Source organism: Polypterus senegalus, chromosome 8, assembly GCF_016835505.1.
Source record: "Polypterus senegalus isolate Bchr_013 chromosome 8, ASM1683550v1, whole genome shotgun sequence".
In the NCBI taxonomy this organism is placed as follows: domain Eukaryota; kingdom Metazoa; phylum Chordata; class Cladistia; order Polypteriformes; family Polypteridae; genus Polypterus; species Polypterus senegalus.
In genome coordinates, this window is record NC_053161.1 from 133,449,823 (window position 1) to 133,475,670 (window position 25,848).

The 25,848-nt window shown below is 37.5% G+C and overlaps 1 protein-coding gene across 2 annotated transcripts in view; it reads right to left on the bottom strand.

The window, feature by feature from the left end:
- The window catches only part of kitlga (kit ligand a), a 70,645-nt gene extending 46,488 nt beyond the window's left edge, over positions 1–24,157 (bottom strand). For both annotated transcript variants that reach the window (XM_039761789.1, XM_039761787.1), the window contains exon 1: positions 23,927–24,157. In XM_039761789.1, coding sequence (XP_039617723.1) covers positions 23,927–23,941 — 15 coding nt within the window. In that variant the 5' untranslated portion in view covers positions 23,942–24,157. The remainder of the gene's footprint in view (positions 1–23,926) is intronic.
- Between the last annotated feature and the right edge of the window lie 1,691 nt (positions 24,158–25,848).

Genomic DNA, 25,848 nt, shown 5'->3' on the forward strand with positions numbered 1-25,848 from the left:
GCAAGTCTATTCCCCGGCCATTGTTCAATTACACAGGAAAGTTGGTTTGTCTCCACTTTATCTGTGATTCCATTGTGTCTTGTGAATAAAAACATAACAGGGGAAGGTTATGGTAGACTGCCGACTGTTTAAACAGCTTGATGCTTATCACAACAAATGGACCATTAGAGCTAGAAATCAGTCCTTCAAAGACTCAGGAGCACAAACACATTACTCCAGCAACATGATGGTATTTACGTGATCTCAGGTGATAAAGAATGGCCACAAATGTGTGCGTTTTTATCTGTACCATCCTGATGTAAATAATGCATATGACAATCTACACTGAGTATTATTGACAGGTGTCGGCTTCCTGTGATCTTGTACTGAAAGAGATGAGTTTATGAAATAAATGGATGGATGTTGTTTTTGCTAATTTCCTTTTTAAATGGTAGATGTTCAGATTACTCTAAGATCTTCAGAAAACAATTTGCAGCCATCATGTGTATGTGAATATTTAAAAAGTAACTAATGCAGAAGGATTATGGTTGTTAATAGACAAACAGTAAGTTTATCATTTGATTTCCTTAAGAACGTGACATTACTTTCTGGTGAGCACTGCTACATTAAGGAGTTGATGCCCAACCTGGTCACCATGCTTGTGATGGCAAGCGAGGTGTGGTCCTTCAAGTACCCGAAAAGTTTCCCCAGTTTCCTTGACCATCTCAAAGGCAGTGATTAATGACTGACTCAAAATTGTCCTGATGTCAGTGTACCCTGTGTTCCATCCAGCGGTGACAGCTGCAGGGAATTAATTTTGGCTTTCTGTGACCTTGCATTGAATGAAGTGGGTTAAACAAAATAAATGTCTATTTACACCATGGCTACAATTCAACTTGACTACACTTCTGCTTGTTAATACCCTAGAGACACAGAATCAACAATGAAGAAAAAATAAAAAAGGCAGAGATATTGTACAAATATTTATTGTTACATTGTTTATATTTATGTCCTGAAAAAATCTTTTCCTGATGCTGCTACCACACTCCTATGGGACATGTTCATACATAAGTCACTGCAGTGTTTACAAAGGAGTAGAATTATAGAGGGGCTGGCATTTTGTATGAAGACATATGAGTACAAATGGATGTGTTTATAGTGTGGCAAAGCATGCAATCTGGCTGATGCCTTCTCAAGTGAAGAAAGGGAGATGGCCTTAGCAAAGTTAATGGTGAATATGTCATTTAATGCATTGTCTTCTCCTCTCCTTCTTGGCCTGTTTTCTAAAAGATGAATAACTAATCACAGATAATGGAGTCAAAACACATAATACAATGTTCTCCAACATGTTAAATCCAATTAAGGGTTGTGATGGGTGGACATCAGCTCTGGCAATATCAGCGGTAAGGAAGAACCCAGCTCTGGAAATGATGCAAGTCTACTGCACTCACACAGTCATCCATACTGGGGCCAATTTAGAACTTCCAATTAGCCTAACTTGTACGTCTTCGGAAATGTGTGAGGAAAAATGAAGTGCCTGGAGAAAAGCCCTGCATAGAGACTGGTATCGACATGGGCAACAATGGGCATAGGACTCAAGGCCTCTTGATTTATAAGGCAGCAGTGCTTACCACTGTGACAGTGTGCTGTCCCATACAGTTACATATTTAATACATCAATGCTTTCTTTATTATAAACTGAAACAGATCCTTTTGTATTTTATTTTTTTATATCCCTTGTGTTTAAGAATAAAAAGTTAACACTCAAATTTTCAGTTTTTTGTTTGCAGGTAAAATTTCACTATCTTATCTATTCAATAAGATTTGCTTACTTTCTGTGTTGTATTATTGTTATCCACCTGCCCACTTTAGTTTGAACATTTCTGTAATGATTCACACCAGCAGAACAAACTATCATTTCCTTTAAAATGTAATCTGGCGTGCTAATAAAGCAATTTTTGTTGAAAGGGTTTGGAAAAATGGCACTTTTTTATATTTAACACCATGCTGATTGGAGATTATCATGTAAGTTGCACATTCTTCCTGGCTTTTAGAAAAATCTCATAAAAAGTAACTCATAAGATTTCGGCCATGATTTTATTTTCAAATTTCAATGTTTTTCAGATGTGTTTTCCTCACTCAGTATGAGCCATAAAGTCTTCATCTGCCTTAGCCAGTAGTTGGTCAGCTCTTTATTTGTTCTGGGAAACTCAAGATTCTTGCAGACAGCCTACTGTTGTGAACACACAGCGTAGCACTGCTGAGCACTAGGAAGTCTCAGATAGCTAACATTTTTTTTCCTTTTCCTTGGCATTGACATTTATGTTAGTGTTGGCAACATTCAACCTAACTGTAGTGTGAATATACTTAATAGATTTAAGAATATATTAGGATTCCTCTTAACCAATCAAAAAGTACCAACCAATGCAATGTCTCTTTCACTCACCTAATCGAATGACACGCTATAGAGCAGTATTACGAGCCCAAGGTGTGAATTCTCAGCTCCATACAAACTTGTATTAAGCATTGAGAAACCATTGTTATGATGCCTGCAAGAATCTCTTTTGTGACAATACACACTGTAATATTTACTTTCAGTATTTAGTAATTTTATTCAAACCAAACTAAACATACGTGAGTGGTACAATAGTTTCTGTAGTTTGTATAGTTGTAGCATTGCCAAAGTATGCAAACCACACACAATTATGCATTTAGATAATTTTATAAATTTGAACAAGTAAACTTGTGGTTTACAGGTCAGCACTTATGCCACCAGGCCACATTACTTTCAAGCTCAAGAAGCTGCCACACCTAGACATTTTGTGTAATATACTCTCTAGAATTGGGACTGCACAGTGGCAGAGTGGCTATAGCTATACCATAATGCTGCACGTATCTGGGGTGGCATGCCCAAGCAATCATTATCTGTGTGGAGCTTGCACGTGCTGCTGGATTTTCTCCTTGTACACCACTTTTCTGTTACATTGCAGCTACAGCCATGTTAAGGTAATTTGTACAACATAGCATAACCTAAAACTCTGAAACTCACTTAATCCAACTAAGAGTCACAGGAGACTGGAGACTATACTGGCAGCACATAAGGCACATAAGGCAAGAAACAGTCCCAGAAGGGGGCTCCAATCCAACATATAGACCATTACCAACACTCATCCTCATATGTTTGGAATCTCCAAACAACCTAACTTACTGTCTTTAGGGATGTTAGGGTTAAACTAGAGTATCCAGAGAAAATCAAACACAGACATGAGAAGGATAACACATGGACATCCCCGTTCCACATGGACTACTGGTATGAATGAGCATAGGTGTATGTAAGTGTGTCCCTGTAATACAACATGACTTTTTCAACGATTTCATGGAGAGTTGCTAGTGTAGTGTGACATTGTCAGTGACTCAGTGCTTTGTGACCAGCCATGACAAAAATCAGTCAGGTTTGATTTTGTCTCAAGATGTAAAAAGATTGATTTTCTGTGTGTGCAAGACCAAAAACCCAATTAAGTGCTCAACCAGACCTGAAATGCATATGATGCCCAGAAATACAGAATAGTCCAATGAAATCTAGAAGAAAAAAAAGACCGGAAAAGAGCAATAGTGGCCTCAAGACACAAAGTAAAATAGGTGTTCTCAGCTGTGCAAATGGAGGTTCATGAAACTTTGGAGGCAAAGTGTTCACTGTCTGCCAAAATGTGTTGACCTCTCAATTATTTACTCCAAAACTGTGCTGAAGAGTCATGAAGGACCTGCATAATCCATCATTTCTTCTGGTTCTTACCTTATATACAACATTGAAAGGTCAGGTTTTCCACAAACAAGTAAAGGACATAGCAGAATTGAAAATTTTTAACTATGCATATTATAAGTTGGGAGTGAATGCATATTCACAAGCCAGTCAGTAAAGCTGGACTGATAAAGTCCATGTTGCAGGATTTGACATACTATCCAGGACTGTTTCCTCCTTTGCACCCAGTGCTACCAGATCTCTACGTCCACAAACTATACTTGTCCTAACCAACTTTGAATATGAATGGAATGATCACAAAGTGACTGGCAGGGCTGGTTATTGATTTGAACCCGATACTACTTGGGATAGGCTCCTGTGCTCAAAACCCTAGGCTTGGATTTAATGGCTTTGAAAATGAATGGACAGACAGCTTAGAAGCCTTCCTAAAAGAAAGATGAAACAGAAGTTTTATTTTCAGGCCTTTCTTTGCATGCCTCGCTGAATGCTCTACACCGCTTAGTGTAAAACACATGAACTCTATCATTAACCAGCACCAAGGTCATATGCTAAATTTCTACTCTCAGATTTATTCTTTACCACTGAGCAGATTAAAGAATACTGACCCAGCCAATCACACTTTTGTGGGATGAGATGAAATATCATAAGCCAATGCCTATTTTTAACATCGTTCATAAGTGTGCTGGCTTTATGCATTGCTACAATTAATCTAAATAAAGAAATAAAATTGCAAATGTGCATTCAGTTTAAAGACTTTAAAGAATGGTTCGTGCAAACAATCTGGACAGTTGTCTGGTTTAAGCAAAAGAAAAAAAAATAAAGGCAACCCTACATAAAGGAAAAGATTGGCTGCTTTAAAGAGGATATGTTTTCTAAGTATTGATTTCTGATAAATTAACCACATTGAATATTTCTGACAACTGTAATATCAGATTAAGGTCCCTTCTATTCAACTTTTATTCAGCCTGATCTAACAATGGTAACATCGGTAATAAAGCCAGAACCAACCCTGGATGAAGTGTTTGATGAAGATCTGCTTGCTTTCTTTGTTTTTGGTCGAGATACTTGAACAATGACATGGATAACCTGGCTAACTTTTTAAGGGATTCATGCCACCTTTTGCCTCATTAGTTTCTACAAAAACTGTATACTGCGAAAGTAAAACAAAAACAAACAAAAAAAAATGCTAAAGATCCTACCAAAATGCCTATGAATGTTAAAAGAGAATGAATGATCAATTCCACAAGTATTCCACTCCCTTTGCTGCAACAATTATTAGAGCTCTGCCTGGCATGTTTTTAAAATATTGTCGTAATCCCTACATAAAGAGCAGATACTAACCAGCAGATGTGTTCCATTTTCATTATGCAACAAAAGTAATAATCCAGATCTTGTGCATTCGGAGAAAGTCACGCTAGTCAAGATAGCCACCTCTGATAATTATTATCAGATTCAGTCTAAAAAGGATACATTAACCAAGACTTCACAGGACAACTAGGTATGGCATGATTTACAGATTAGACTAACAAATGCATTGTTGAACTTTGTCCTTGCATACCAGAATTCGTACCTGCACGTTGTTTGGATCTGAAAGTTAAATGTATGCTATTCAAATTAGATTTTTTTTTCTTTAACAGAAAAGCACCCAGTATTATCCAATGATCCATTTTTGCATGACCTGTCCTGGTAACATTAAGTGCATGACAGGAACCAACAATGGACTAGACAGTAGATCACTCACACTGGGCCCATGTAGAGGCACCATGTAACATAAATGCCATGTGTTTGATCAAGTTTATTCACATTGTAGGCGATTTTCGGAGCATTTTATAAAGTCATTAAAATGTTCACACAGTACGAAAAGGCCCAGTTTTGGTTCTTGCGTTTGTGCTGGGCTGAGATTAAGGCCTAAGTTGACCTTAACCTGGCCCTGGTCCAGGGAGAAACTTTGTTTTTCTGTGTCTCTGGAGATTACACAAACTCAGATAACACTTTTTAGAGAAGCAGGGAGCTAGAAGTATCCTGGTAGCAATTTGTTTTGGGGATTACTCTTTCCTTATCAACATCACAGTCCATCTCAGGCAAACCTTGTGCATACATCCATATTCACTTCAGCTGGGTGAGTTCAGAATTGCCAGTTAGTGCCAAATATTGCAGACCCACCTCAATGTGACGTCAAACAAAAAGCAGGATAAAAAGACATAGTAGGGCATGAACTTTGTTAGAAATATATCTGCACATTAAACAGATACACTTCCAAAGCATTAAATAGAGATGATCAGTTGTAAAGAACAAGTTGATCATTAACAAATTGAATAAAGCAAAGTTCACTGATGAATCATAACTTATTTCTTACACATAAAGGCAATGTCATTCCTGTTGCTATACCCACCAATGAGCTGTAAATGTTATATAAAAATGGAATTCTGTCCCTCTTTTATATGAAATTCAATGGTGCTAAAGTCAATTCAAGCAGTAATTGAAGAGTGTATTTTCAAAACATATGCAGTTAAACATCTGGTTATTTGTTTCTAGGAATTTCTAGGACCAAAAACACAACCAGATTTTTCTCGTTTAAATAGTTTTTTCTTCTGAGACTTTGTACTTATTTAAGCATGCAACATCTTATGTGATTCCTCAGTTCACACAGACAGCACTCTGAAGTGGCCCAGATTCAGAGATGAACAGCTCTTAAGATGTCAGGTTTTGCGGCAGGGCAGATGGGACCTCGTGAACAAAAGTGCACAGGGAGCAGGAGTTGCAAAGCTAAATGAGAGTCCTTGTCAAGAGTTGCTAAACTAGGTTTTGGAACAGCAAGAAGGCTCTAAAGAAGAAGGGTGATTCCTTCTTTGTACTGGATGGATACATTTATGACTCCTTATGACACTGTATTGGATGAAAATTAATAATGTTTATTCAAGCTATATACTATACACTGATCAGCCGCAACAGTAAAACCACTGGCAGGTCAACATAATAACATTGATTATCCTGTTACAATGGAAAACGTCAAGGAATGGGATACATTAGGCAGGAAGCGAACAGTCAGGTCTTGTACATGATGGGTTGGAAGCAGGAAAAATTAGCAAATGAAAGTCTATGAGAGACTTTGACAAGGGACAAATGGTGATGGCTAGATGGCTGGGTCAAAGCATCTCCAAAGCGGCAGGTCTTACGTATGCAGTGGTTAGTACCTATCAAAAGTGGTCCAAAAAAGGACAACCGGTGAATGAGCAACTGGGTCATGGGAACTCAAGTGTCACTGATGTGTGTGGGAAGCAAAAGCTAGCCTTTCTGGTCCGATACCACAAAATAGCTGATGTAGCTCAAATTGCTGAAAAACTTAATGCTGGCCATGAAAGAAAGGTGTCAGAACACACAGTGCATCTTACCTTGCTGTGTATGAGTCTGCATAGCCGCAGACCAATCAGAGTGCACATGCTGACCCCTGTCCATCGCCTAAAACGCCTGCAATGGTCACATGATCTTCAAGGTTGGACCATAGAGCAATGGAAGAAGGTGGCCTGGTCTGATTAATCATGTTTTCTTCTATATCATGTGGAAGGCCGGGTGCGTGTAAGTTATTTGATACATTATTGAATGGAAGCAAAGGCAGTGTGATACTCTGCACAATGTTCTACTAAGAATCCCTGAGTCCTGGCATTCATAAGGATGCTACTTTGACATTTTCCAACTATCTACAGATTGTTGCAAAACACATACACCCCTACATGGCAACGGCATTCTCCAGTTTCTTTCAACATGATAATGTGCCCTACCACATGGAAAAAATAGTTCAGGAATGGTATGAGGAACCTGACAAAGAGTTCAGGGTATTGAGTTGGCCTGCAAATTTCCAAGGTCTCAGTCCAATCGAGCATCAGTTGCATGTGCTGGAAAAACAAATCCAAGCCATGGAGACCCCAACTCACAACTTACACGACTTAAAGAACCTCCTCCTAATGTCTTGGTTCCAGATAACACAGGGCACCTTTATGTTGTTTTTACAATTATCACATTCTAAGGATCAGAATCATTTTCTAATCAGAAGCCACATACAAAACTGAATGTCAGTTTCATTTCAAAAGCTGGGCTCCATTTATCATTTTCATCCTTATGCAATAAAACAAAATTGTTGAATGTATGAAAGAAAAACCAGAACCAAGTCATTTGAATTTGCATCCCAAATGTGGCCTTTTTAAACACTTTCCTCTATATGGCACATAAGATTTTTCCAAAATTCAATAAAACACAAGTATTTTTTATAAAGTAGCCGACCAGACTGTAGTAGCATAAACTCCACACTTTACCAGGACTGCAAGGTTTTCTAACACAAAAAGATTTCACATAAAACATTAAACTAACAGCACACATTTGGATGATGGAAAAAACAAAACACTGTAATAGCACACACTATTTTTGTCTGCTTTTCTGAAATGTAACTTACTGTACAGTAATGAAATTCTTTACATACTTCTACATTTGGCCTGTGTGACAACAACTTTTACTTTGTGCTATGGTGACCACCCTTTTGAAGCATTTTGGTGTTATTTATTATAATTATTTACTATTTATACAATGTTGGTCTTGTAAAATATAGACTTTATGTTCCCATATTCCTATAATAGAAATAGAAACCAAGTTATCAACACATTTCGCAATGACCAACTCCAGTTCTGGTTTACCTTGTAACAACGTCAGCCACACTATTTTCTGTACAAAGAGCACAAATAGAAGCACCCCACAGCCAGCTGAACCAAGATCCAGTTACTATGGGGCTGCTAATGCTACATACTATAATACAGTCTTGTCATAAACATAAATACATCAAACCAATGCAAATGTGCACTTTCAATATTTTGTGTTCAAAAAAATTACTTATGAGCGCTTTAAATTAATCAGTTTTTTTGTAGACACTTTTTGACTTACAAGTACGAGAAAAAAAACACATTTGATATATCATTAGACTCGTCTTGATGTCTAGTTATGCAATATTTTGAGCTTTTAACATCCCCCAATATTTGGCCCTGTAAACTTCAAAAACCGCTGATTATTTAGGAAATTTTCATACCATAAATAGGAAAACAAAAGGTGTTTTCAACAAAAATGATCAGAAGGACTAGAAAGTGTGCATGCCACATGGACTGACCATAATGGAATATGAGGGGTCAAAATTACTTCTTTTCACAAAACCTTGAAAACATGAGGGTTTGTAGTATAGCATGTGCAGTGTCGTTTTATGCTCTTTCAAGGCTGATGATCATAAATATGATAATACTTTTGATATTTGGTTCTTTACCAGATGACCAAGCTCTCTTAATGTCACTCTCACAAAGTTAAAAATGACAAATATAAGCATGTGGGGTAATGTTTTACTAATTTCAGGGTCAGTGTTTACGAATTTGATGTTATTTTTGATTTTCAGTCCATTACTAGTGATCTGAAAGAAAAATGACAAATTTGTGTTACAATCGAGAATACTGTATTTACGCTTTAAACATTTAAGCTAAAGCACACATTTTAATGTTTCAAATAACAGATGCAACTGTTCTTGTTTATAACATATTTCTCCCTCAAGAATTAAGTCATCACATTTCTTGTGAACACCCTGAATTTGGACATCTAGTGCTAAAACAGACTTTTTTTTCTTTTGATTTGCTCTTTAACATGAAAGGAAAAGGGTAGGAAGTATGAAAGGCTGGAATAATGCCTTCCTTGCAATGTCTCATTATGGGTTCTTCTATCTAGAGGACAATTTCTCCTCTAACTTACTTAATACCATAAAAATTAAGGATCTAAATAAATAGAATAAAAAAAATGCATGATAGTCAAAGTCTGATCTGTTGCACTGCCCTGCTATGAAACAATTTCCTGGCAATTAAAATTATTTGACCTCCCTATATTATTACAGCAATCCTTTTAGACTTATGTGGCTCTCATTCTGTTTTCATTTCCTGTCCTCTGTACGACTTTGGCATATCCTACTAATAAATTTTGCTCAAGTTTAATTTTTTTTAGATAAGGATATACAGTATGTAGGGTATAGCAGCGTCACTTACATCAGCTCTATAGATGCTCAACAAATGAAGCATTGTTGCCTACACAACGGGCCAAGCAAAAGAAAAAGTACCAAAGCAAAATTTGCTACTTTTGGGGGCCATTGAAATCATTACACCATTACAGGCTTGGCCATTGATGAATCTTCTGCCTTGACATTTTTGCTTCATCTATCTGAAGTTATGCTTAATACTAAGTATAAATCATTTATCCCACATACTTCATTTAGCTCTTGGATGATTTTTAAGAAATGGTTAAAGAGCCTTGCCTCCACTATCTAAGAATACAATATTATAGATAAACACCTTTGTTTACATGCAGATACTGGAGAGAAAGACAATGGTTGCTTTGAACTTAATTGAGCGATAGGAGTCCTGGGAATATCATACAGCTGGATGAAATGTGCTGCTGCAATAATTAGTTTGCTGTTACTCGGTACATAAAAAATGGTGACAAGGTCATCTTGAAAGAACTACACAGCATCACATTTTATCACATGTAATCATCTATGGAACAGAGAGGAGATGAGAACTTACCTATGTATTATCCATCCATCCATCCATTTTCTAACCCGCTGAATCCGAATACAGGGTCACGGGGGTCTGCTGGAGCCAATCCCAGCCAACACAGGGCACAAGGCAGGAACCAATCCAGGGCAGGGTGCCAACCCACCGTAGGACACATACAAACACACCCACACACCAAGCACACACTAGGGCCAATTTAGAATCGCCAATCCACCTAACCTGCATGTCTTTGGATTGTGGGAGGAAACCGGAGCGCCCGGAGGAAACCCACGCAGACACGGGGAGAACATGCAAACTCCACGCAGGGAGGCCCGGGAAGCGAACCCGGGTCTCCTAACTGCGAGGCAGCAGCGCTACCACTGCGCCACCGTGCCGCCCCCTATGTATTATGTAAGCCTGAAACAGTGGATTGAGCTATATTGTACATAATAGAACTACAATGATGGTGATTACCATCATCATTGTGGACTGAATTCAGAGGGAACTGCTTCAATTTGTTGTTTCATTATACCAAACATTCGAGCAACTAGCTTCTGCACATGTATTAAAGTCTTTCCAACCAAGCTTATTACATCTATATCTGTTTCTCCCCAGTAAGGACAAAGGCAGCCAGACCTGGATTTAGAACCATGCCGCATTAAAGATCACACTCACTTGAGATCACATGTCATTGGGCAAAATTTGGCTTGTGCATGAACACTGCAGGAAGTCCAAATAGACAGTAACAAAACGTGATAATTAAAAACAATTAAAAATTTGATGGGAATCAAATGGGGATGCAAACGCTGTGAGGCAATAACTCACTCAATTCATAATGCAATCTCCGTTTATCCTTCGATCCTATGATATTCATATGAAAACTGCAAAACATTTACATAAAATGAGTAATTTGTTTATTTGGCTGAAACTTTTCTCCAAGGCAACTTATAACATTTAAGATACAATTGGTTACATTTCTTTTCTTCTTCACAGTTGGAAACTTCTTAAGGGTAAATATTACACAAACATTAGGAAGTTTTTCTTTACAACCACAGACATATGGAATAAGCTACCAAGTAGCGTGGTAGACAGTAGGACTTTAGGGATTTTCAAAACTAGACTTGATGTTATTTTATAAGAATTAAGTGGATAGGACTGATGAGATTTGTTGGGCTGAATGGCCTGTTCTCTACTAGATTGTTTTAATGAATTAAAATGTTTTGTTTTAGCAAATGGAGCATGGGTAGGTCAATTGACTTGCTCATGGTCACGCAGCGCCAGTAGTGGGAGTTGAATCCACAGCCTCAGGGTGTGAAGTCCAAAGTCTTAATCACTACGCCACACTGTCTATCAAAATTCTTTGCCATCAGTTTTCTCAGTTGTACCTGCTAGTGTGTCCGCAAAGTACTTTACTACTTGTGTTTATTTCCTTTTTCCTCCATTACTGGGTATTTGTCCATCTCTGTTTAAGTGATTACTCATTCCAGCACACCCATTTTTGAGGTGCAGTGAGCTACATGTTACTAAACCACTGCCATCTGGAGTCCAGAGAGCACCAATGTGTTGCATGTTGACTTTTCACATGCAAGTAATAATTTCATTGCACTCTATACATGTGACAATAATGACCCTACAAACCTATCTGACCACCAGGAATCCAACTGTTCATATATCTAACTGCTTCAATTCATCTACAGCTATGGAACACCTTAAGGCATTCTCAGCTTACCCTCTGTATAAGGCATAATTGTCGTGTTGGCATTTAGTTGTTTTCAAAGAAGCTGAAAATGCAAACTCAGGATATCTTCCAGGTAGGCTGTTTGCTTTATTAATCTGTAATTGTGAAGTTTACTTCTTTAAAGACAGGCATCTTCTGATTTGAGGAAACTTAATTTTTTTTCATAAACAGTAATAAGAAAAATGGCTCACAGACACTAAGAAGCCCACTTCGAACACCTTGGAAATTACTAGTAAAGGAGAGTGCAAATAAAGCTAAAAATGAATATCCTGGGAAAATCCATAGAGACCTTATGTAATTCCTTTTATTATTTATTGACTTTGCTTTTACATGTGAAAAAAGCTATAAAACTGCCAGGTCAAGCACTAATGTGAATGAATGACTCATTAGTGGTATAAGTTATTATATCTTTAAAGCTAGAAAACTGATAAACCAAATTACCTTCAGGCACAATATTGGGACATCTACTGCACAGCTGCTTCAGGCAAAAGGAGAAGCACCAAAATGCAGCTCTCAAAAATCTGGATCACTGCTGCTTTCTCTTATCAATTTTTATTTCAATATTTTAAAAGCAATACTTTTTGTAAAAATTATATTCTTCTGAAAAACCATAAAAGGCAGCACAGTGGCACACTAGTTAACATTGTCACCTGAAAGCTCCAGAGTCCTGGGTTTGAATTAAACACCATCTCTGTCTGTGTGGAGTCTGTGGGTTTCATATATTCATGTTTGAGTTATTTTTTTCCCAGGTATTCTGATTTGAAGATGAGTGTGATAGGCTAATTGATGGTTCTGAGGTGGACTTGTATGAATTAGGAATGGATGTGTACAAGAATGTCCTGAGATGGGCTGAGGATCCAAAACTAATAGATAGATAGATAGATAGATAGATAGATAGATAGATAGATAGATAGATAGATAGATAGATAGATAGATAGATAGATAGATAGTACTGCATTAGTCTCAATGAGAAGTTTAGCTTTTACAGAAGTTCAAGAAATACAGAAATATTATAACACATAACAACATCAACTCCCTCAAACACACAAAAGAATTACAAAAATGAAGAAAAACTTCTGATTTGACTAACGATAAGAGAGCACTCACAGTGAGTCATTATAATGACTTAGGCTCTAGTTCCTTCTGACGCTAAACTGGACTATTCAGGTTTGATAATGCATGCATGAAAAACATTAGTAACATACTTGACCAATGCTGCTCTTCAGCTTATTTCTCTTTAGACATAATAATTGCACCTGTTATGTCACAGGTCAGAAATGTAATCCTTAGATGAGTCGATTTGGTACTGAATGTATGAACAACTAAAACAATCTAAATTTCTGCAGCAGCTCCGTGTTAAAGAGACTAGCAAGGCAGTGTCGGTATCTGGACCTGTAAACTTGTGACTCACAGCACAATGCCATAGTCTTCTTCTTCTTCTTCTTTCAGCTGCTCCTGTTAGGGGTTGCCACAGCGGATCATCTTCTTCCATATCTTACAGCACAATGCCATAGTCAATGTTTTAATTTCTTTTTCCTTTAATCATTACTTTACTATATTTACAGATCCTCACTTTTGTGTTTGACACCATACTTGGCTTTTACATTAAATGTAGGTTACTAATTCACTTGATGTATGACCCAAATTAGGGTTGTCTACCTGGGAATTAGTACTCCTTTTCTCAGTGATGTGGTGACAGCACCCAGTCAGAACATTTTATTTAGATATTTAAAATCTTAAATGCATGACCTGAAAAACAGACACATCACATTTAAAAGGGAACAGCTTTTCTTTAGTGATTAATTCATTTATAACATTAATTTGAATGACAGTGACATTAGAACATTAGAATAAATTTGATGAGAACAGGCCATTCAACTCCACTTAATTCTTTCAAAAAAACATCAAGTCGAGTTTTGAAAGTCCCTAAAGTCTTACTGTCTACCACACCACCTGGTAGCTTATTCCAATGGTCTATGGTTCTCTGTGTGAAGAAAAACTTTCTAATGTTTGTAACAAGTTTCCAGCTGTGGCTTCTTGTTCTTGATGAACTCATTTTAAAATAACATTCCACTTTCCAAATTCCTTTTATAATTTTAAACACCTCAATCAAGTCACCTTTGTGGCACAATGGTGCAATGGTAGCACTTCTGCCTCACAGTAATTAGACCAGACTTCATGTCCCAGATCCCCCCCGTGTGGTGTTTGTATGTTCTCTATGTGGGTTTCCTCCAGTCCAAAGACATGCAGGTTAGGTAGACTGGCCATACTAAACTGGCCCTAGACGGAGTGTGTCAGTGTGTTCCTCTGTGATGGACTGGTACCCTATGCTTGTTGTGATAGACACTAGCCCCCCATGACGCTGCTTGGGATTTAGCAGCTTAAGAAATAGTATGGTATCATGTCACCTCTTAATCTCCTTTTGTGTAAACTGAAAAGGCTCAGCTCTTTTAATCTTTTGTCATAACTCATCCCCTGCAGTCCTGGAATCAACCTAGTTGTTCTTCCCTGGATTTGTTCTATCAATTCTATGTCTTTTTTTTGTAACTTAGAAACCAAAACTGTACGCAGTACTCCAGATGAGGCCTCACCAGTGCGTTATAAAGCTTGAATATAACCTCTTTGGACTTGTACTCCACACATCAGGGTGCTATATAACCTAACATTCTATTAGCCTTCTTAATGGCTCCTGAGCACTGTCTGGACATGGTGGCATAGTCATAAGCTTTGCTCCTTTACAGTTTCAATTCCCAGTCTAAGCATTGTTTATACACATTGTTCATGTGTACACTTGGATTTTCTCCAGTGATTGTTTTTATAGTAGGTTCGGTGTATGTGAGATGTTGGCTTCTGCCTTGTATCCATGACTGGAAAGTATGTGACTCTATAACAGACTAAGGGGATTCCAAAAACAGATGCATTCATTCATTCTACTTAATAAAAAATACTTTATATAGCTTAAACATTATGAGCAGCCAGTAAAACCTGTTTCAGCTAACTGTTTATAATACAGTTGTACAATAAACTAAAAATTTTTTGACAAAAATGATTACATGTTAATTTGTTTTAGTTTGATTCTTTTGGCAAGAGCGGAGATCTCACAGCAACAATTGATATGCACAGAGTAACAAAAAAATCATTGATACTTTAACCTGAGTTACAAGGAAACACATTCATATTGGGGTTTTTGGTGTGGGTAATTATTGAACTCCCAAAGTGTTATGGGTTTCAACAGGTGCAAAGAATATATTGTTCTCGCCAGTGCAGATGACGTACATCTGACGGATATTAAAGTTACACCCTGCTTAGAGACTTGTGCCTATCTGATATGCAGCAGAAAGGAAGGAAAATGCAAACATATTTGCGCAAGCAGTTTAATCGTGATACAATTATTTTAGCAATGTCAGGTTGTTCCAGGTGGCATGAAGACATTTTTCTATATCTTGGAGGAGATATGCCTCTTTAAAAATTGCTTATTTCAGCAGAAAAAAAAAAAAACTGGCAGTGAAAGGTGTGCCTCGGCAGCTGTTTACAGAAGAGCCTATGTCAGTCAAAGAGCTTTCTAAACTGGTTAAACTCCTTAAATGTGCTACTACTATATATGTTTAAACCTACAAATATTTGTTAAAACGAATAGATACTAGGCTAATGAATAACATCACTTTCACAGGTCTGCTTTATCCAGTTATAGGGTCCCACCTGACTGCACAGGTATTTTGTTCCGTCACGCCAAGTGGCTTCCCTGTTTTCCCATCTCCCCAAGAAAAATAAATACTCTCTGTGAAATGTGTGTTGCATTCAATAAACTCAAAAACTCCAGAAAATGTATGTCTTTCTAAGTACCTACCGCTCCCTCTCTCACTCTCTCTCTCTCTTTCTCCAGACCTTTCGCTGATGAATGTGACTTTGTCCCAGTTTTTAATTGTTTAATAAGGTTCTGGCAGGGAGTGGCCTATAAAGCCACCCATAGGCAACTTCAAGGATTATGTCTGAAGTGACACTAAGAACCTCCAGGCTACCTGCAGTCCCTGGAAGCACTGTCCCTATAAGCCTCCCAAACTCTTTCAATGGACAAGAAGTTGCCTTCTTCTGGGTTGCCGACTCTTCAGACAGACAACTAGGTGTCACCCACCTTACATGGGAATACACCTGATATAGCTTGGATGAATTCATCTTCTATCTTATCTGCCATTCAAGGTGTCATCCTGTTTAGGAGTATTAATGTCTGAATCACTCTCTACAGTTAAACTTCTTATTGTCAAAGATGTCCATTAGTTGTCCCAATGTAACATTGCGATTGAATAGGTTTTCTTTTCAAAAACCTTTTTCCTAATCTGTGTCATCTTTGCTCCCTATCCATCAATTTCTATCCCATATACATTTTTATAGGAGGCATCTTAGCAAAATACATACTGATGCTTCATTCTGGGTTAGCTCCTGCCTAGGCTCCATCTTAATAGGACACTGGATTGGATAGATAGATAGATTGATCATCATCATTTATTCACTAAAGTCACAGTTGCAAATTAGTGGATCACAGACACAAAGCAAAAAAAAAAAAAATCCAACGTCCAACAGAGAACTTCACTCACTTTGATTTATGTTCATGCCAGAGTGAGTGTACACTGCCCATCAAGTGATAGGATAACATTTTCAGACCTCATTAATCTAATTTAAAGGGGCAGCAGCCTATCCCAGCAGTACTAGCAACGAGTCAGCAAACAGCCTTAAATGTGGCACTAATCCATCATTGTGTTCCACTTATGCACACACACCCACAATTGAGAAATTCAAATCCAGGATGCTGAACACATTTTTTGATTTATTTTTATTGTAGCTATTCAATAGTCGTACAAAAAATTACATATAGTAAGGATAAAGTATTAAAATGTGTGAAGTATAAGGAAAAGCAATACATTTCTATTATAAATAGGGAGTAGAATCCATGAAGCAACACTAACCACCGTACCATATGTGATATCAGGGACTACTGAATACTGCATAACCAGCAGAGTGTCAAGTGACTTTGTAAGTACAGGCCACTGTGTGAGGTGACATACAGCGTGTGGATGTGGACACACAGACGGACGCTGAGAGGAGAGCTGCTGTTAAGTGTTCTAGAATGTGTGAAGCTTCGGGTGATGTTCATTAAAGTTCTTCAAGTTACCTTCAGTGTCCTTAGAGAGGACAACATCACACAACACATCATGTGGGGTCTATTTTCAGAAACACTTTGAAGGAAATCAGATGCAAGACCTTCCCAGTTAATCCAAATTAGAAACAATAAATTGTGTGTATTATCAATCTTCCCTATATGGGTTTAAAAAGTAAAATAATCACCATAGGTCATTTTATGAAATGAGATGATATAGTATGAAACAAAGGAAATAAACATTCTTTAAAAGGAAATTATAATTAAAGCCAGACCTTATTCTTGGATTAAGAAATTCAAATGAAAGACAGCTGTCATGGTATTCTGCCAGGACCTGGATTGGGAAGCACTAATATGGATAATCTATCACATTTCTTAAACTGCTTAGTCCGATACACAGCTGCATGATGCACAGCTTATTGCTGCAGGAAATAAACCAGGCCATCACTGGGCACATTCTAACTGGACTAATTCAAAAGATATTAGATATACTGTATATACAGTATATATATTATACATACATATAGGGTGGTCCAGATGTAATTATGAAATTTTCATTACGCTATAACTTATTAAGTTATTACATAGAAAATCATCCGAAAAATCCCAGATCATCAAGAAGTGTGCAAACAGACGACATGAAGAACTGTCCTTGTGCCGAACTGGAATCGTCCCCGCATAAATCAAAGTCATCCAGACAATCTGGATCTGCATAATTAGATCTGGACCATCCTGCAGATACTGAATGTGTATATATATATATATATATATATATATATATATATATACAGGCATACTGTACATATCAGTCATATTCTAACCTCCAAGAGTGTCACAGGGGAGTGGCTTGGGTCTATTACTGTTAGCACAGGGTGCAAGATAGGAAAAAACCCCAGACAGGGTGCCAGTCCATCACAGGGCAAACACACACACCCACCCACACTCATGCAGGGTCCAATTTAGTATCACCAATCCACCTAATCAGCTTGTCTTTGGAGTGTGAGAGGAAACTGGAGTACCCAGAGAAAACACACATAGACACGGGGAGAACATGTGAATTCCACATAGGGAGAAACCAGAATACAAACCCTTGACTCCCTACTGCAAGGAAGCAGCATTAACACTTCACCATATAAAGTGTACTATATATATATATATATATATATATATATATATATATATATATATATATATATATATATATATATATATATATATATATATATATATATATATATACTGTATATACACTTTATATATTGCATGTAAATATATATAAATATGCACGGTGTATATATCTAAACATATGATGTGAATAAAATTGCTTCTGAAGTGCTTAAACCACTTCATATTGAACTGTTTTAATTTGTCACATACTCAGATTTTATTTCAGTTTTGAAAGGAATAATAACCCTTCTTTACTGACATCAGTAACTTGCTTGGCAAATATATGAATAAAAGAAACAGTTCCCTTTTATTTTTTATGTAAAGAAGGACTGTTCAGTCCTGAAAATGTCTGCTTGCCCTTTCCACTCTGTTTAGCAGTGTTACTAAGCAGCACCTGCCTCACCTGCTAATAAAAGCTGTTACAGATGGACCATTGGGGCTAGTAGGGTATGAAAACAAATCGGAGAGGGTGAGCATTGTTTTGTGTACTATATATACTATTCTGTATGCTGTGTGTATATACAGTACTGTACATATATATATATATATATATAATACACACATTTGCTATAGTGATAGATATCAATAAAGTCATGCTGATTGATATGTATTTGTACAATATGTATTATATAATTACAATATATAAATGCTAGTGTTGCTGAATCATAACTCCAGGGATACGGGCACAAGTATCACCCAAAACAGTCTACAGTATATGGAATTTGCACTTCTAAGCTCTGTGTGTATCTTTTCAAGATATAGGATGAAATGGGTGAATATGGAGAAAGTCCATACAGATATCTGTTGGAACAGACAAATATTGCACTAACATATCCTGTTGTGGGATTTGAACTCAGCACCCTGGTCTTAAGAGGTTGCTGCTTTATTACTTTGCTCTTCTGCAATAAGATTATTGCAAAAGTAATTGCTTTCGGAAATAATTCAAATGGACACCAAATAAAATTAATAATCAACACCAGTTCATAGTATACTAAAACAGGTCAAATTACAGCAAACAGTTTAACCAGAAATTCACTACCTTTAGACTGGCCAGTCACCAAAGGGAAAAAACAGAACTCGCAATAAAGTTAATAGTTACCACTTAACTATGCTCCCTATAGAGAAGCCAAGCCTATAAGAAAGTACCCTAAAGTACAAATTACACAACTACTGTCTCCCAGCCAACAAAAATCGATTATCACGTGGATTAAGAGGAGACATTAGTACTGTATCCCTTATATGTTTTCACTTTGCTTCCTTCATTTTATCAGTTACACGAAATCCCAGTTATTTGAAACTGGGCGAGTCTTAGCAACATTTAAAAGGCAGCAATAAGTAAACAAGTGACCTGCCAGTCAGAAATAATAATTAACAATTCGTATGTTTTATGGAAGAGTGAAGGGCACTGGGCACATAACCCAAACATTTACAACAAGGAAACGTCCGTTTTGGTATTTCCCCATTCTTAAATTTAACTGGATGCATGTGCATTCCTGTGTTGACTTCTCGCATTACTGATTAACACACTGATTCGCTGCTCCTCGCACTACCGAGACTTGGAGCTCAAAAACTCAGGCCGGTAGCGAACAACTGGGACCGAACAGCTCTGTGAGCGTAGGACGCAGCAGGGCAAAAGGGACGGCTCTCAGGCTGGGCTAGGGGGCCCTCTGGGGGTTATAGCAGGTTGTGCAAGATAAGTACCACAAAGTACAAGTCCTCAACCCTTTGCTTTTTTCCGATCTGCGGGAGTCGCAGCTCCCTCTAAGAAAACGGTGAGAACATCGCATTAAGGGAAGTTATATAAATATCTCACCGTTTTATATATATATATATATATATATATATATATATATATATATATATATATATATATATATATATATATATATATATATATATATATATATATAATTTTTACGGCCGGTTGCTTTTCCTGACGCCAACCCTGCCCACTTATCCGGACTTGGTTCCGGCCCCATTTATCCAAAATGAAATATTGTATAATAATAATAATAATAATAATAATAATAATAATAATAATAATAATTGTAATAAACAGTTCAGATTCCCCACCAATCCCTACTCTTTTTCCTCCCACATAGCAAACACGCACAATCTGAACTCGCCCGGAGTTTGCGCATAGTCATAGACTGCCTCACCGTCCGCAATCGTTTCATGCCCTGCGCACAAAAGCTGCCGGGAGCGATCCTAAATTGAATTAAGTGTTTCTGACTATCTTCTTAAGTCTTCTTAACCACATACCCGCGGCGGTACGTCTTTATAATGCATTACTGTGACCGCTCTGTTATCTTTAGCCAGACCAGACGTTTTCGTTTGTGTAATTCGGGTGTGTGTGTGTTTGTGGGAGGTTGCTTTTTGTAATAACATTTTTACAGTTCTTGAACTTCTTTAAAAGTTATATTTTATCTTTGATTACATCTTGCCTGAAGAAGGGGCATGAGTTGCCTCGAAAGCTTGCATATTGTAATCTTTTTAGTTGGCCAATTAAAGGTGTCATTTTGCTTGACTTTGCACTGCTCTTAGGACAAATAAAATACCGACTATCAATCTATCTATATTAACTTCCCATTGTATAGTGCCTTTCATATCAGTCTCTCAGTCTGTATTATTATTATTATTATTTATATATAGAATGTCTCTTGATATATCGATCAAATAATAGACGAAAATACGTTTTAAAAGACATAAAATTGTACAATTATAATGCGAACCTGACTAACAGAGGCACTAACTTGACACCACTGTGAATTATGATTACGACTTGTCATGTCATTTCATTACCTTAAATGCTTAATCGAGACGTGGACCGCGGGAGGCGAGGACATATTGGTTTTGGGATAGGTGCTGAAGCCTAACCCAGACAAGCATATGCGCAAGGAAGGAACAACCCCTGGACTGGCACCAGTCCACTGCAGGGCGAACCCGCACACACAAGGCAAGCACACGCCAGGGACAATGTAACATTGCCAATTCATCTAACATGCATGTCTTTGGACAGCGGGAGAAAACCGGAGCACCCGGAGGAAATTCGCTTTCACACAGGGAGAACATGCAAACTCCACTCAGGCAGCGTCAGGTGCGCGAACCCAGCTCTTTATACTGCGAAGCACGATGCCGCCCACAATTACTACTAGTGACATTTAAATTATTAATGAGAATAGCATTTCATTGGATTTATCATCCAGCAGATTAAATGCAATGATAATAGTGATGCATATATTATTTTAAAGGTAAGTGAAAGCATTACAGTTCATAATTATTTTAATTAATTTTATAACAAATGATGATATAGCCTAATAAAGTAGCTGCCATCCTTTTCAGTGCTGTTTCCTGCCTTGCGTCCAATACTGGGGATCGAATTGAAGTACTACAGTTAGCGGGTTTGAAAAATGATGGGCGCGTGGATAGTAAACTACTGTAAAGAAATATTTGAAACAGACATAAGTTGTGAAAACAATCTTTAAACATATCTTATATATTTTAAAAGGTTGTGAACAGACTAAGAGTTGTACTACACAAATATATTTGCACAGCAAAAATAACTGGATAGATATCCGTGACAAAAAGCTTGCCATCTCGGAGCTACTGGTGATCCGTCTACTTATAAAATAAGCCATAAGAGACAGCGTTCAAATTTTGAGAGAAGGCTAAAAATAACTTTGGAAAGGTATGAAGAGAAGAGAGAAAGAAAAAAAAAAACGAAAGAATGGTATTTTTTTCTGCGTTTTGGTGGCAACTGAGGAGATCGCGCACAGTGCACAGTGAAGAGGGATGAAGAGGCATCGGGCACTGCAAGCGCAAGTTAGGACTGTCTGTACTTTATCTCAAACAGCACAGCCAGGCATATTGATCGACAAAACCCACCAACGAGCATCATGTCTGCCACATTTTTCTTCTTTACTTTTTATAATACATGTCATAATTTCATTAAGCAAACACAGGTAGTACTAAGTGACAAGACGGTGATTAATGACTGCAGTATAAATACGGGGGGTAATTTCCGCAACACTGGTAGGTGTTCAAATGGCAATGCATGGACGGAGAGGTCTCTGTCTGTCAGATAGCTAGATAGATAGATAGATAGATAGATAGCACTGAACGTAATTCATATTTTGCATTAATGTGCATGCTCAAAGACATATTATTAAGTTATGATGGAAGCGATACTAGCAGCTCATGCAAGATTTTGGATTGTTTGGCAGAAGCCTTTCACAACTCCTGATTGCGTGATTACTTTCTGGACACGCATGCGATTTTGCATTGCGCACGTTGGGAATGTCCTTATTTTAGTCGTCTATGATGGACACAAACTTGCATTTTACATGTCGACAAACCTGTTAATTATTTTGAGAAAGTCGTATAACTTTACCTTTTGGATAACTGCGCTTATCAATCATTATGTGCATTGGTCCTGAAATTTGATTCAAGTTTTAAATCAGCCCGATATAGTACCTTTGTCACTGGCATCCATCACCAGGCAGCCGCTCTTTAGACAACACACAGCAGTGCCTTCAAATAAGATATTTTTCTCCATTTGTCTACTGGACTCGGTGATGTGAACTAGGAAGATGGCGTCCAGCCATTTTTTGAAGTTCCGGCAGCAAGTGCCATGTTGTAAGTAAGAGCTAGCCCTGGCCGGGACGCTGGTCTGTACCAGCGGGTGGGGCGGAAAACATAATTGAATATAGCGCTTTACCAATCGAGCTGTTAAACTTGGATAGTCAAAGTGTAGCTTGGCTGCCCTTTTCTGCAGCGTGGGGGGCAACAGGAATAGATTCAGGAATGGACCGCTGACATATCTGAGCGCAAAACATGCTGTTTTGTGACATTTATATCTTGCATAATTTGAGAGTATTAAGAGTGAATTGTGCAGAATATCCCACGAAGGCGTTTGATGGAATGACTCGGAAGCTCCCCTAGATTATCGCCGTACAAGTGACAATGTGCGATTTTTGTGGCGCAGTTGACGTATGACTCCACTGTGCTTTTGGTCACGTTGGTTTTCTTTTAATTTTAATATGACCGTATATTTAGTACCACACGAAGGAAGTATTTTACTGGTGACATATAGACTCGCTAAGGTGTTCCCAAAATCATTTGGAGCCGCGTACGGCGTCCGGGACAGAAATCAGACTGAGGCAGCAAGATCGAAAGTCAGAAGTGTTAATCATCAAAATGCTAATCTGTGTTTCGTGCAGCTTTCACTTTGAGGCAAGCATGGATAAACTGCACAGTTTGCCCTGCATTATCTCTAGATATGTAAGACACAATCGCGAGCAGACGTAACAAGATGATCCACAAATTAGAATGGGTCAGCAATTTGTGACGCTGGCATGCGCATACCAGCGCTCTTTAGACTGCTAGCATGCATCGTCTTCTATCATGCACCACCCTATAATCATAAAACAATAAGATCAAACTTATTGTACTAAAATGTAGCTCTTGTCATGTTCATGGTTTGCTCCACGATTTCAAAATAATGTCCAAAATCCAGTCCAAGTAATTGCTTCCCCTTAAAAAAAGTAAGAATAAATCGCTTCCACTTACTTTTGCCTTCTTCATAAGGAAAGAGAGCTGTACATCCAACCCAAGTAAAAGCTTGTTAGCTGCCTTGTGATTGAAGTAAATGGCCACGCATACTGTTCATGCACATATCCAAAATCACGCAACGAAACTAGCGCTCGATCCGGAGAAACAACGTTTGCAGGTAATTGTTTCGAAGAAGGCGCACATATCCAGATTGCATCGGATCACAGCTGACAGATAAGCCACAGAGTTTGCTAAAGCCGGAATGAACGCGACTTCCGAGCGTCTTAGCTCTTTATAATGAGAAACGCCCACGTCATTGTGCTCGGCGCAAATCGCTAGGGAGTTAAACAGTTCTACTGAAGAGAAAAAGACGGAGATGCAGGATGGTCAGATGTGCAGAGGTTAACATAAACGTTGACATTATATATATATATATATATATATATATATATATATATATATATATATATATATATATATATATATATATATATATATATGTGTATGTGTGTGTGTGTGTGTGTGTGTGTGTGTGTTTGTGCTTAGGCATGAATGCTTATATGTATATGTGTGAAAGCGAGTACCTAACACAGCATTATTTGACTGTACCTTATTAAAGCACATTTTTCAGATGGGAGGTTGTATTTAAGTTAAGCTTCCCATTCCTGTTTGTACTGTACATAAGGGTGGCAACTTGATGGCTAGGAGCAAAGGTTTAAGGCTAACCTGAAGTTATAATATAATATAGTAATCAAGAAAAAAAAATCTTGTTTCAGAGTCAATATATGTCAGACTATGCTTTAAAAAAAAATATATATATATATATATATATATATATATATATATATATATATATATATATATATATATATATCACATATTTCTATATAATTGGAGCGCCTGGATAACAAGAGATTGCTAGGGAGAAGAACACTACCAGGATTGCACAAAACTGGGCGAAGGAGTCCTGTAGAGGTGACAGGAGATGGAGGGTGCAGTATGAAAACACTCTGCCAATATGTCAGTATGTAAAGACAAGTGCCACCTTGGAAACCAGACTTCTAGGGGGCACAAATGCAAAGAACCAAGGGGAAGAAACTGAGATGAATTCCAGCACAATGTTAGACAACATCATATGTATACGAGGTGCCATCTGTGAATCTCTTCTTGGTGAGAGAGAAATCTTCAGGTAGCAGACACAGACAATAAAAAAAGTATTGTGTGCCCAACCTAAAAATATTAATTTACTGATCTCATCACACTTTTCAAGTTAACCATTGAGCATTATGTTTTACATGATTTAAAAAATTTCATTGGTTCAACAAGCTGTGAAACTTGGCCAAGCTAAAAAGATGCTTAAATCTCGATTCTTGTAAATTCATAACATAATTAAAGTTATGCCAACTCATATATTTAAGTATATCTAAACTTATTTTGTACGTTAGTCTTTTGAACAGAAATAAATACAATGGGATCAGATAAAGTTTTGTTTTTGCTCTAAATACTAAGTTAGTGTCTTGTTAGTGCAACACAACATTTTTCTAAATGTGAATGCACATAAGGCAATGAAAACAGTAGATTATCAAGGTGCATGGGTAAATTCTTAAAATAAATCCCTTTTCAAATGAAAAGTCACAAATATCAAGACTAAATTCAGTAAAAGTTCATATGTTTTCTTACCTTCTTTCAAGTGTACCCCCTTTTGTTATACAACCAACAAATGCCAGTTATAAAATATTGACATTTAAATATGGCTCCTTAATAAACCTAATCAAACACATTACATTAAATATCTTTAGAAAAACTCATGTTTCTTAAATAATATAAATGAATTTATTTACGTACGTACATACAGCTGGATGGTACAGCTGCTACCTTACTCATTGTCAGGTGACTCCCTTTGTCACAGGATGTTTCAAAGCTCGTCACAATATCCTCTG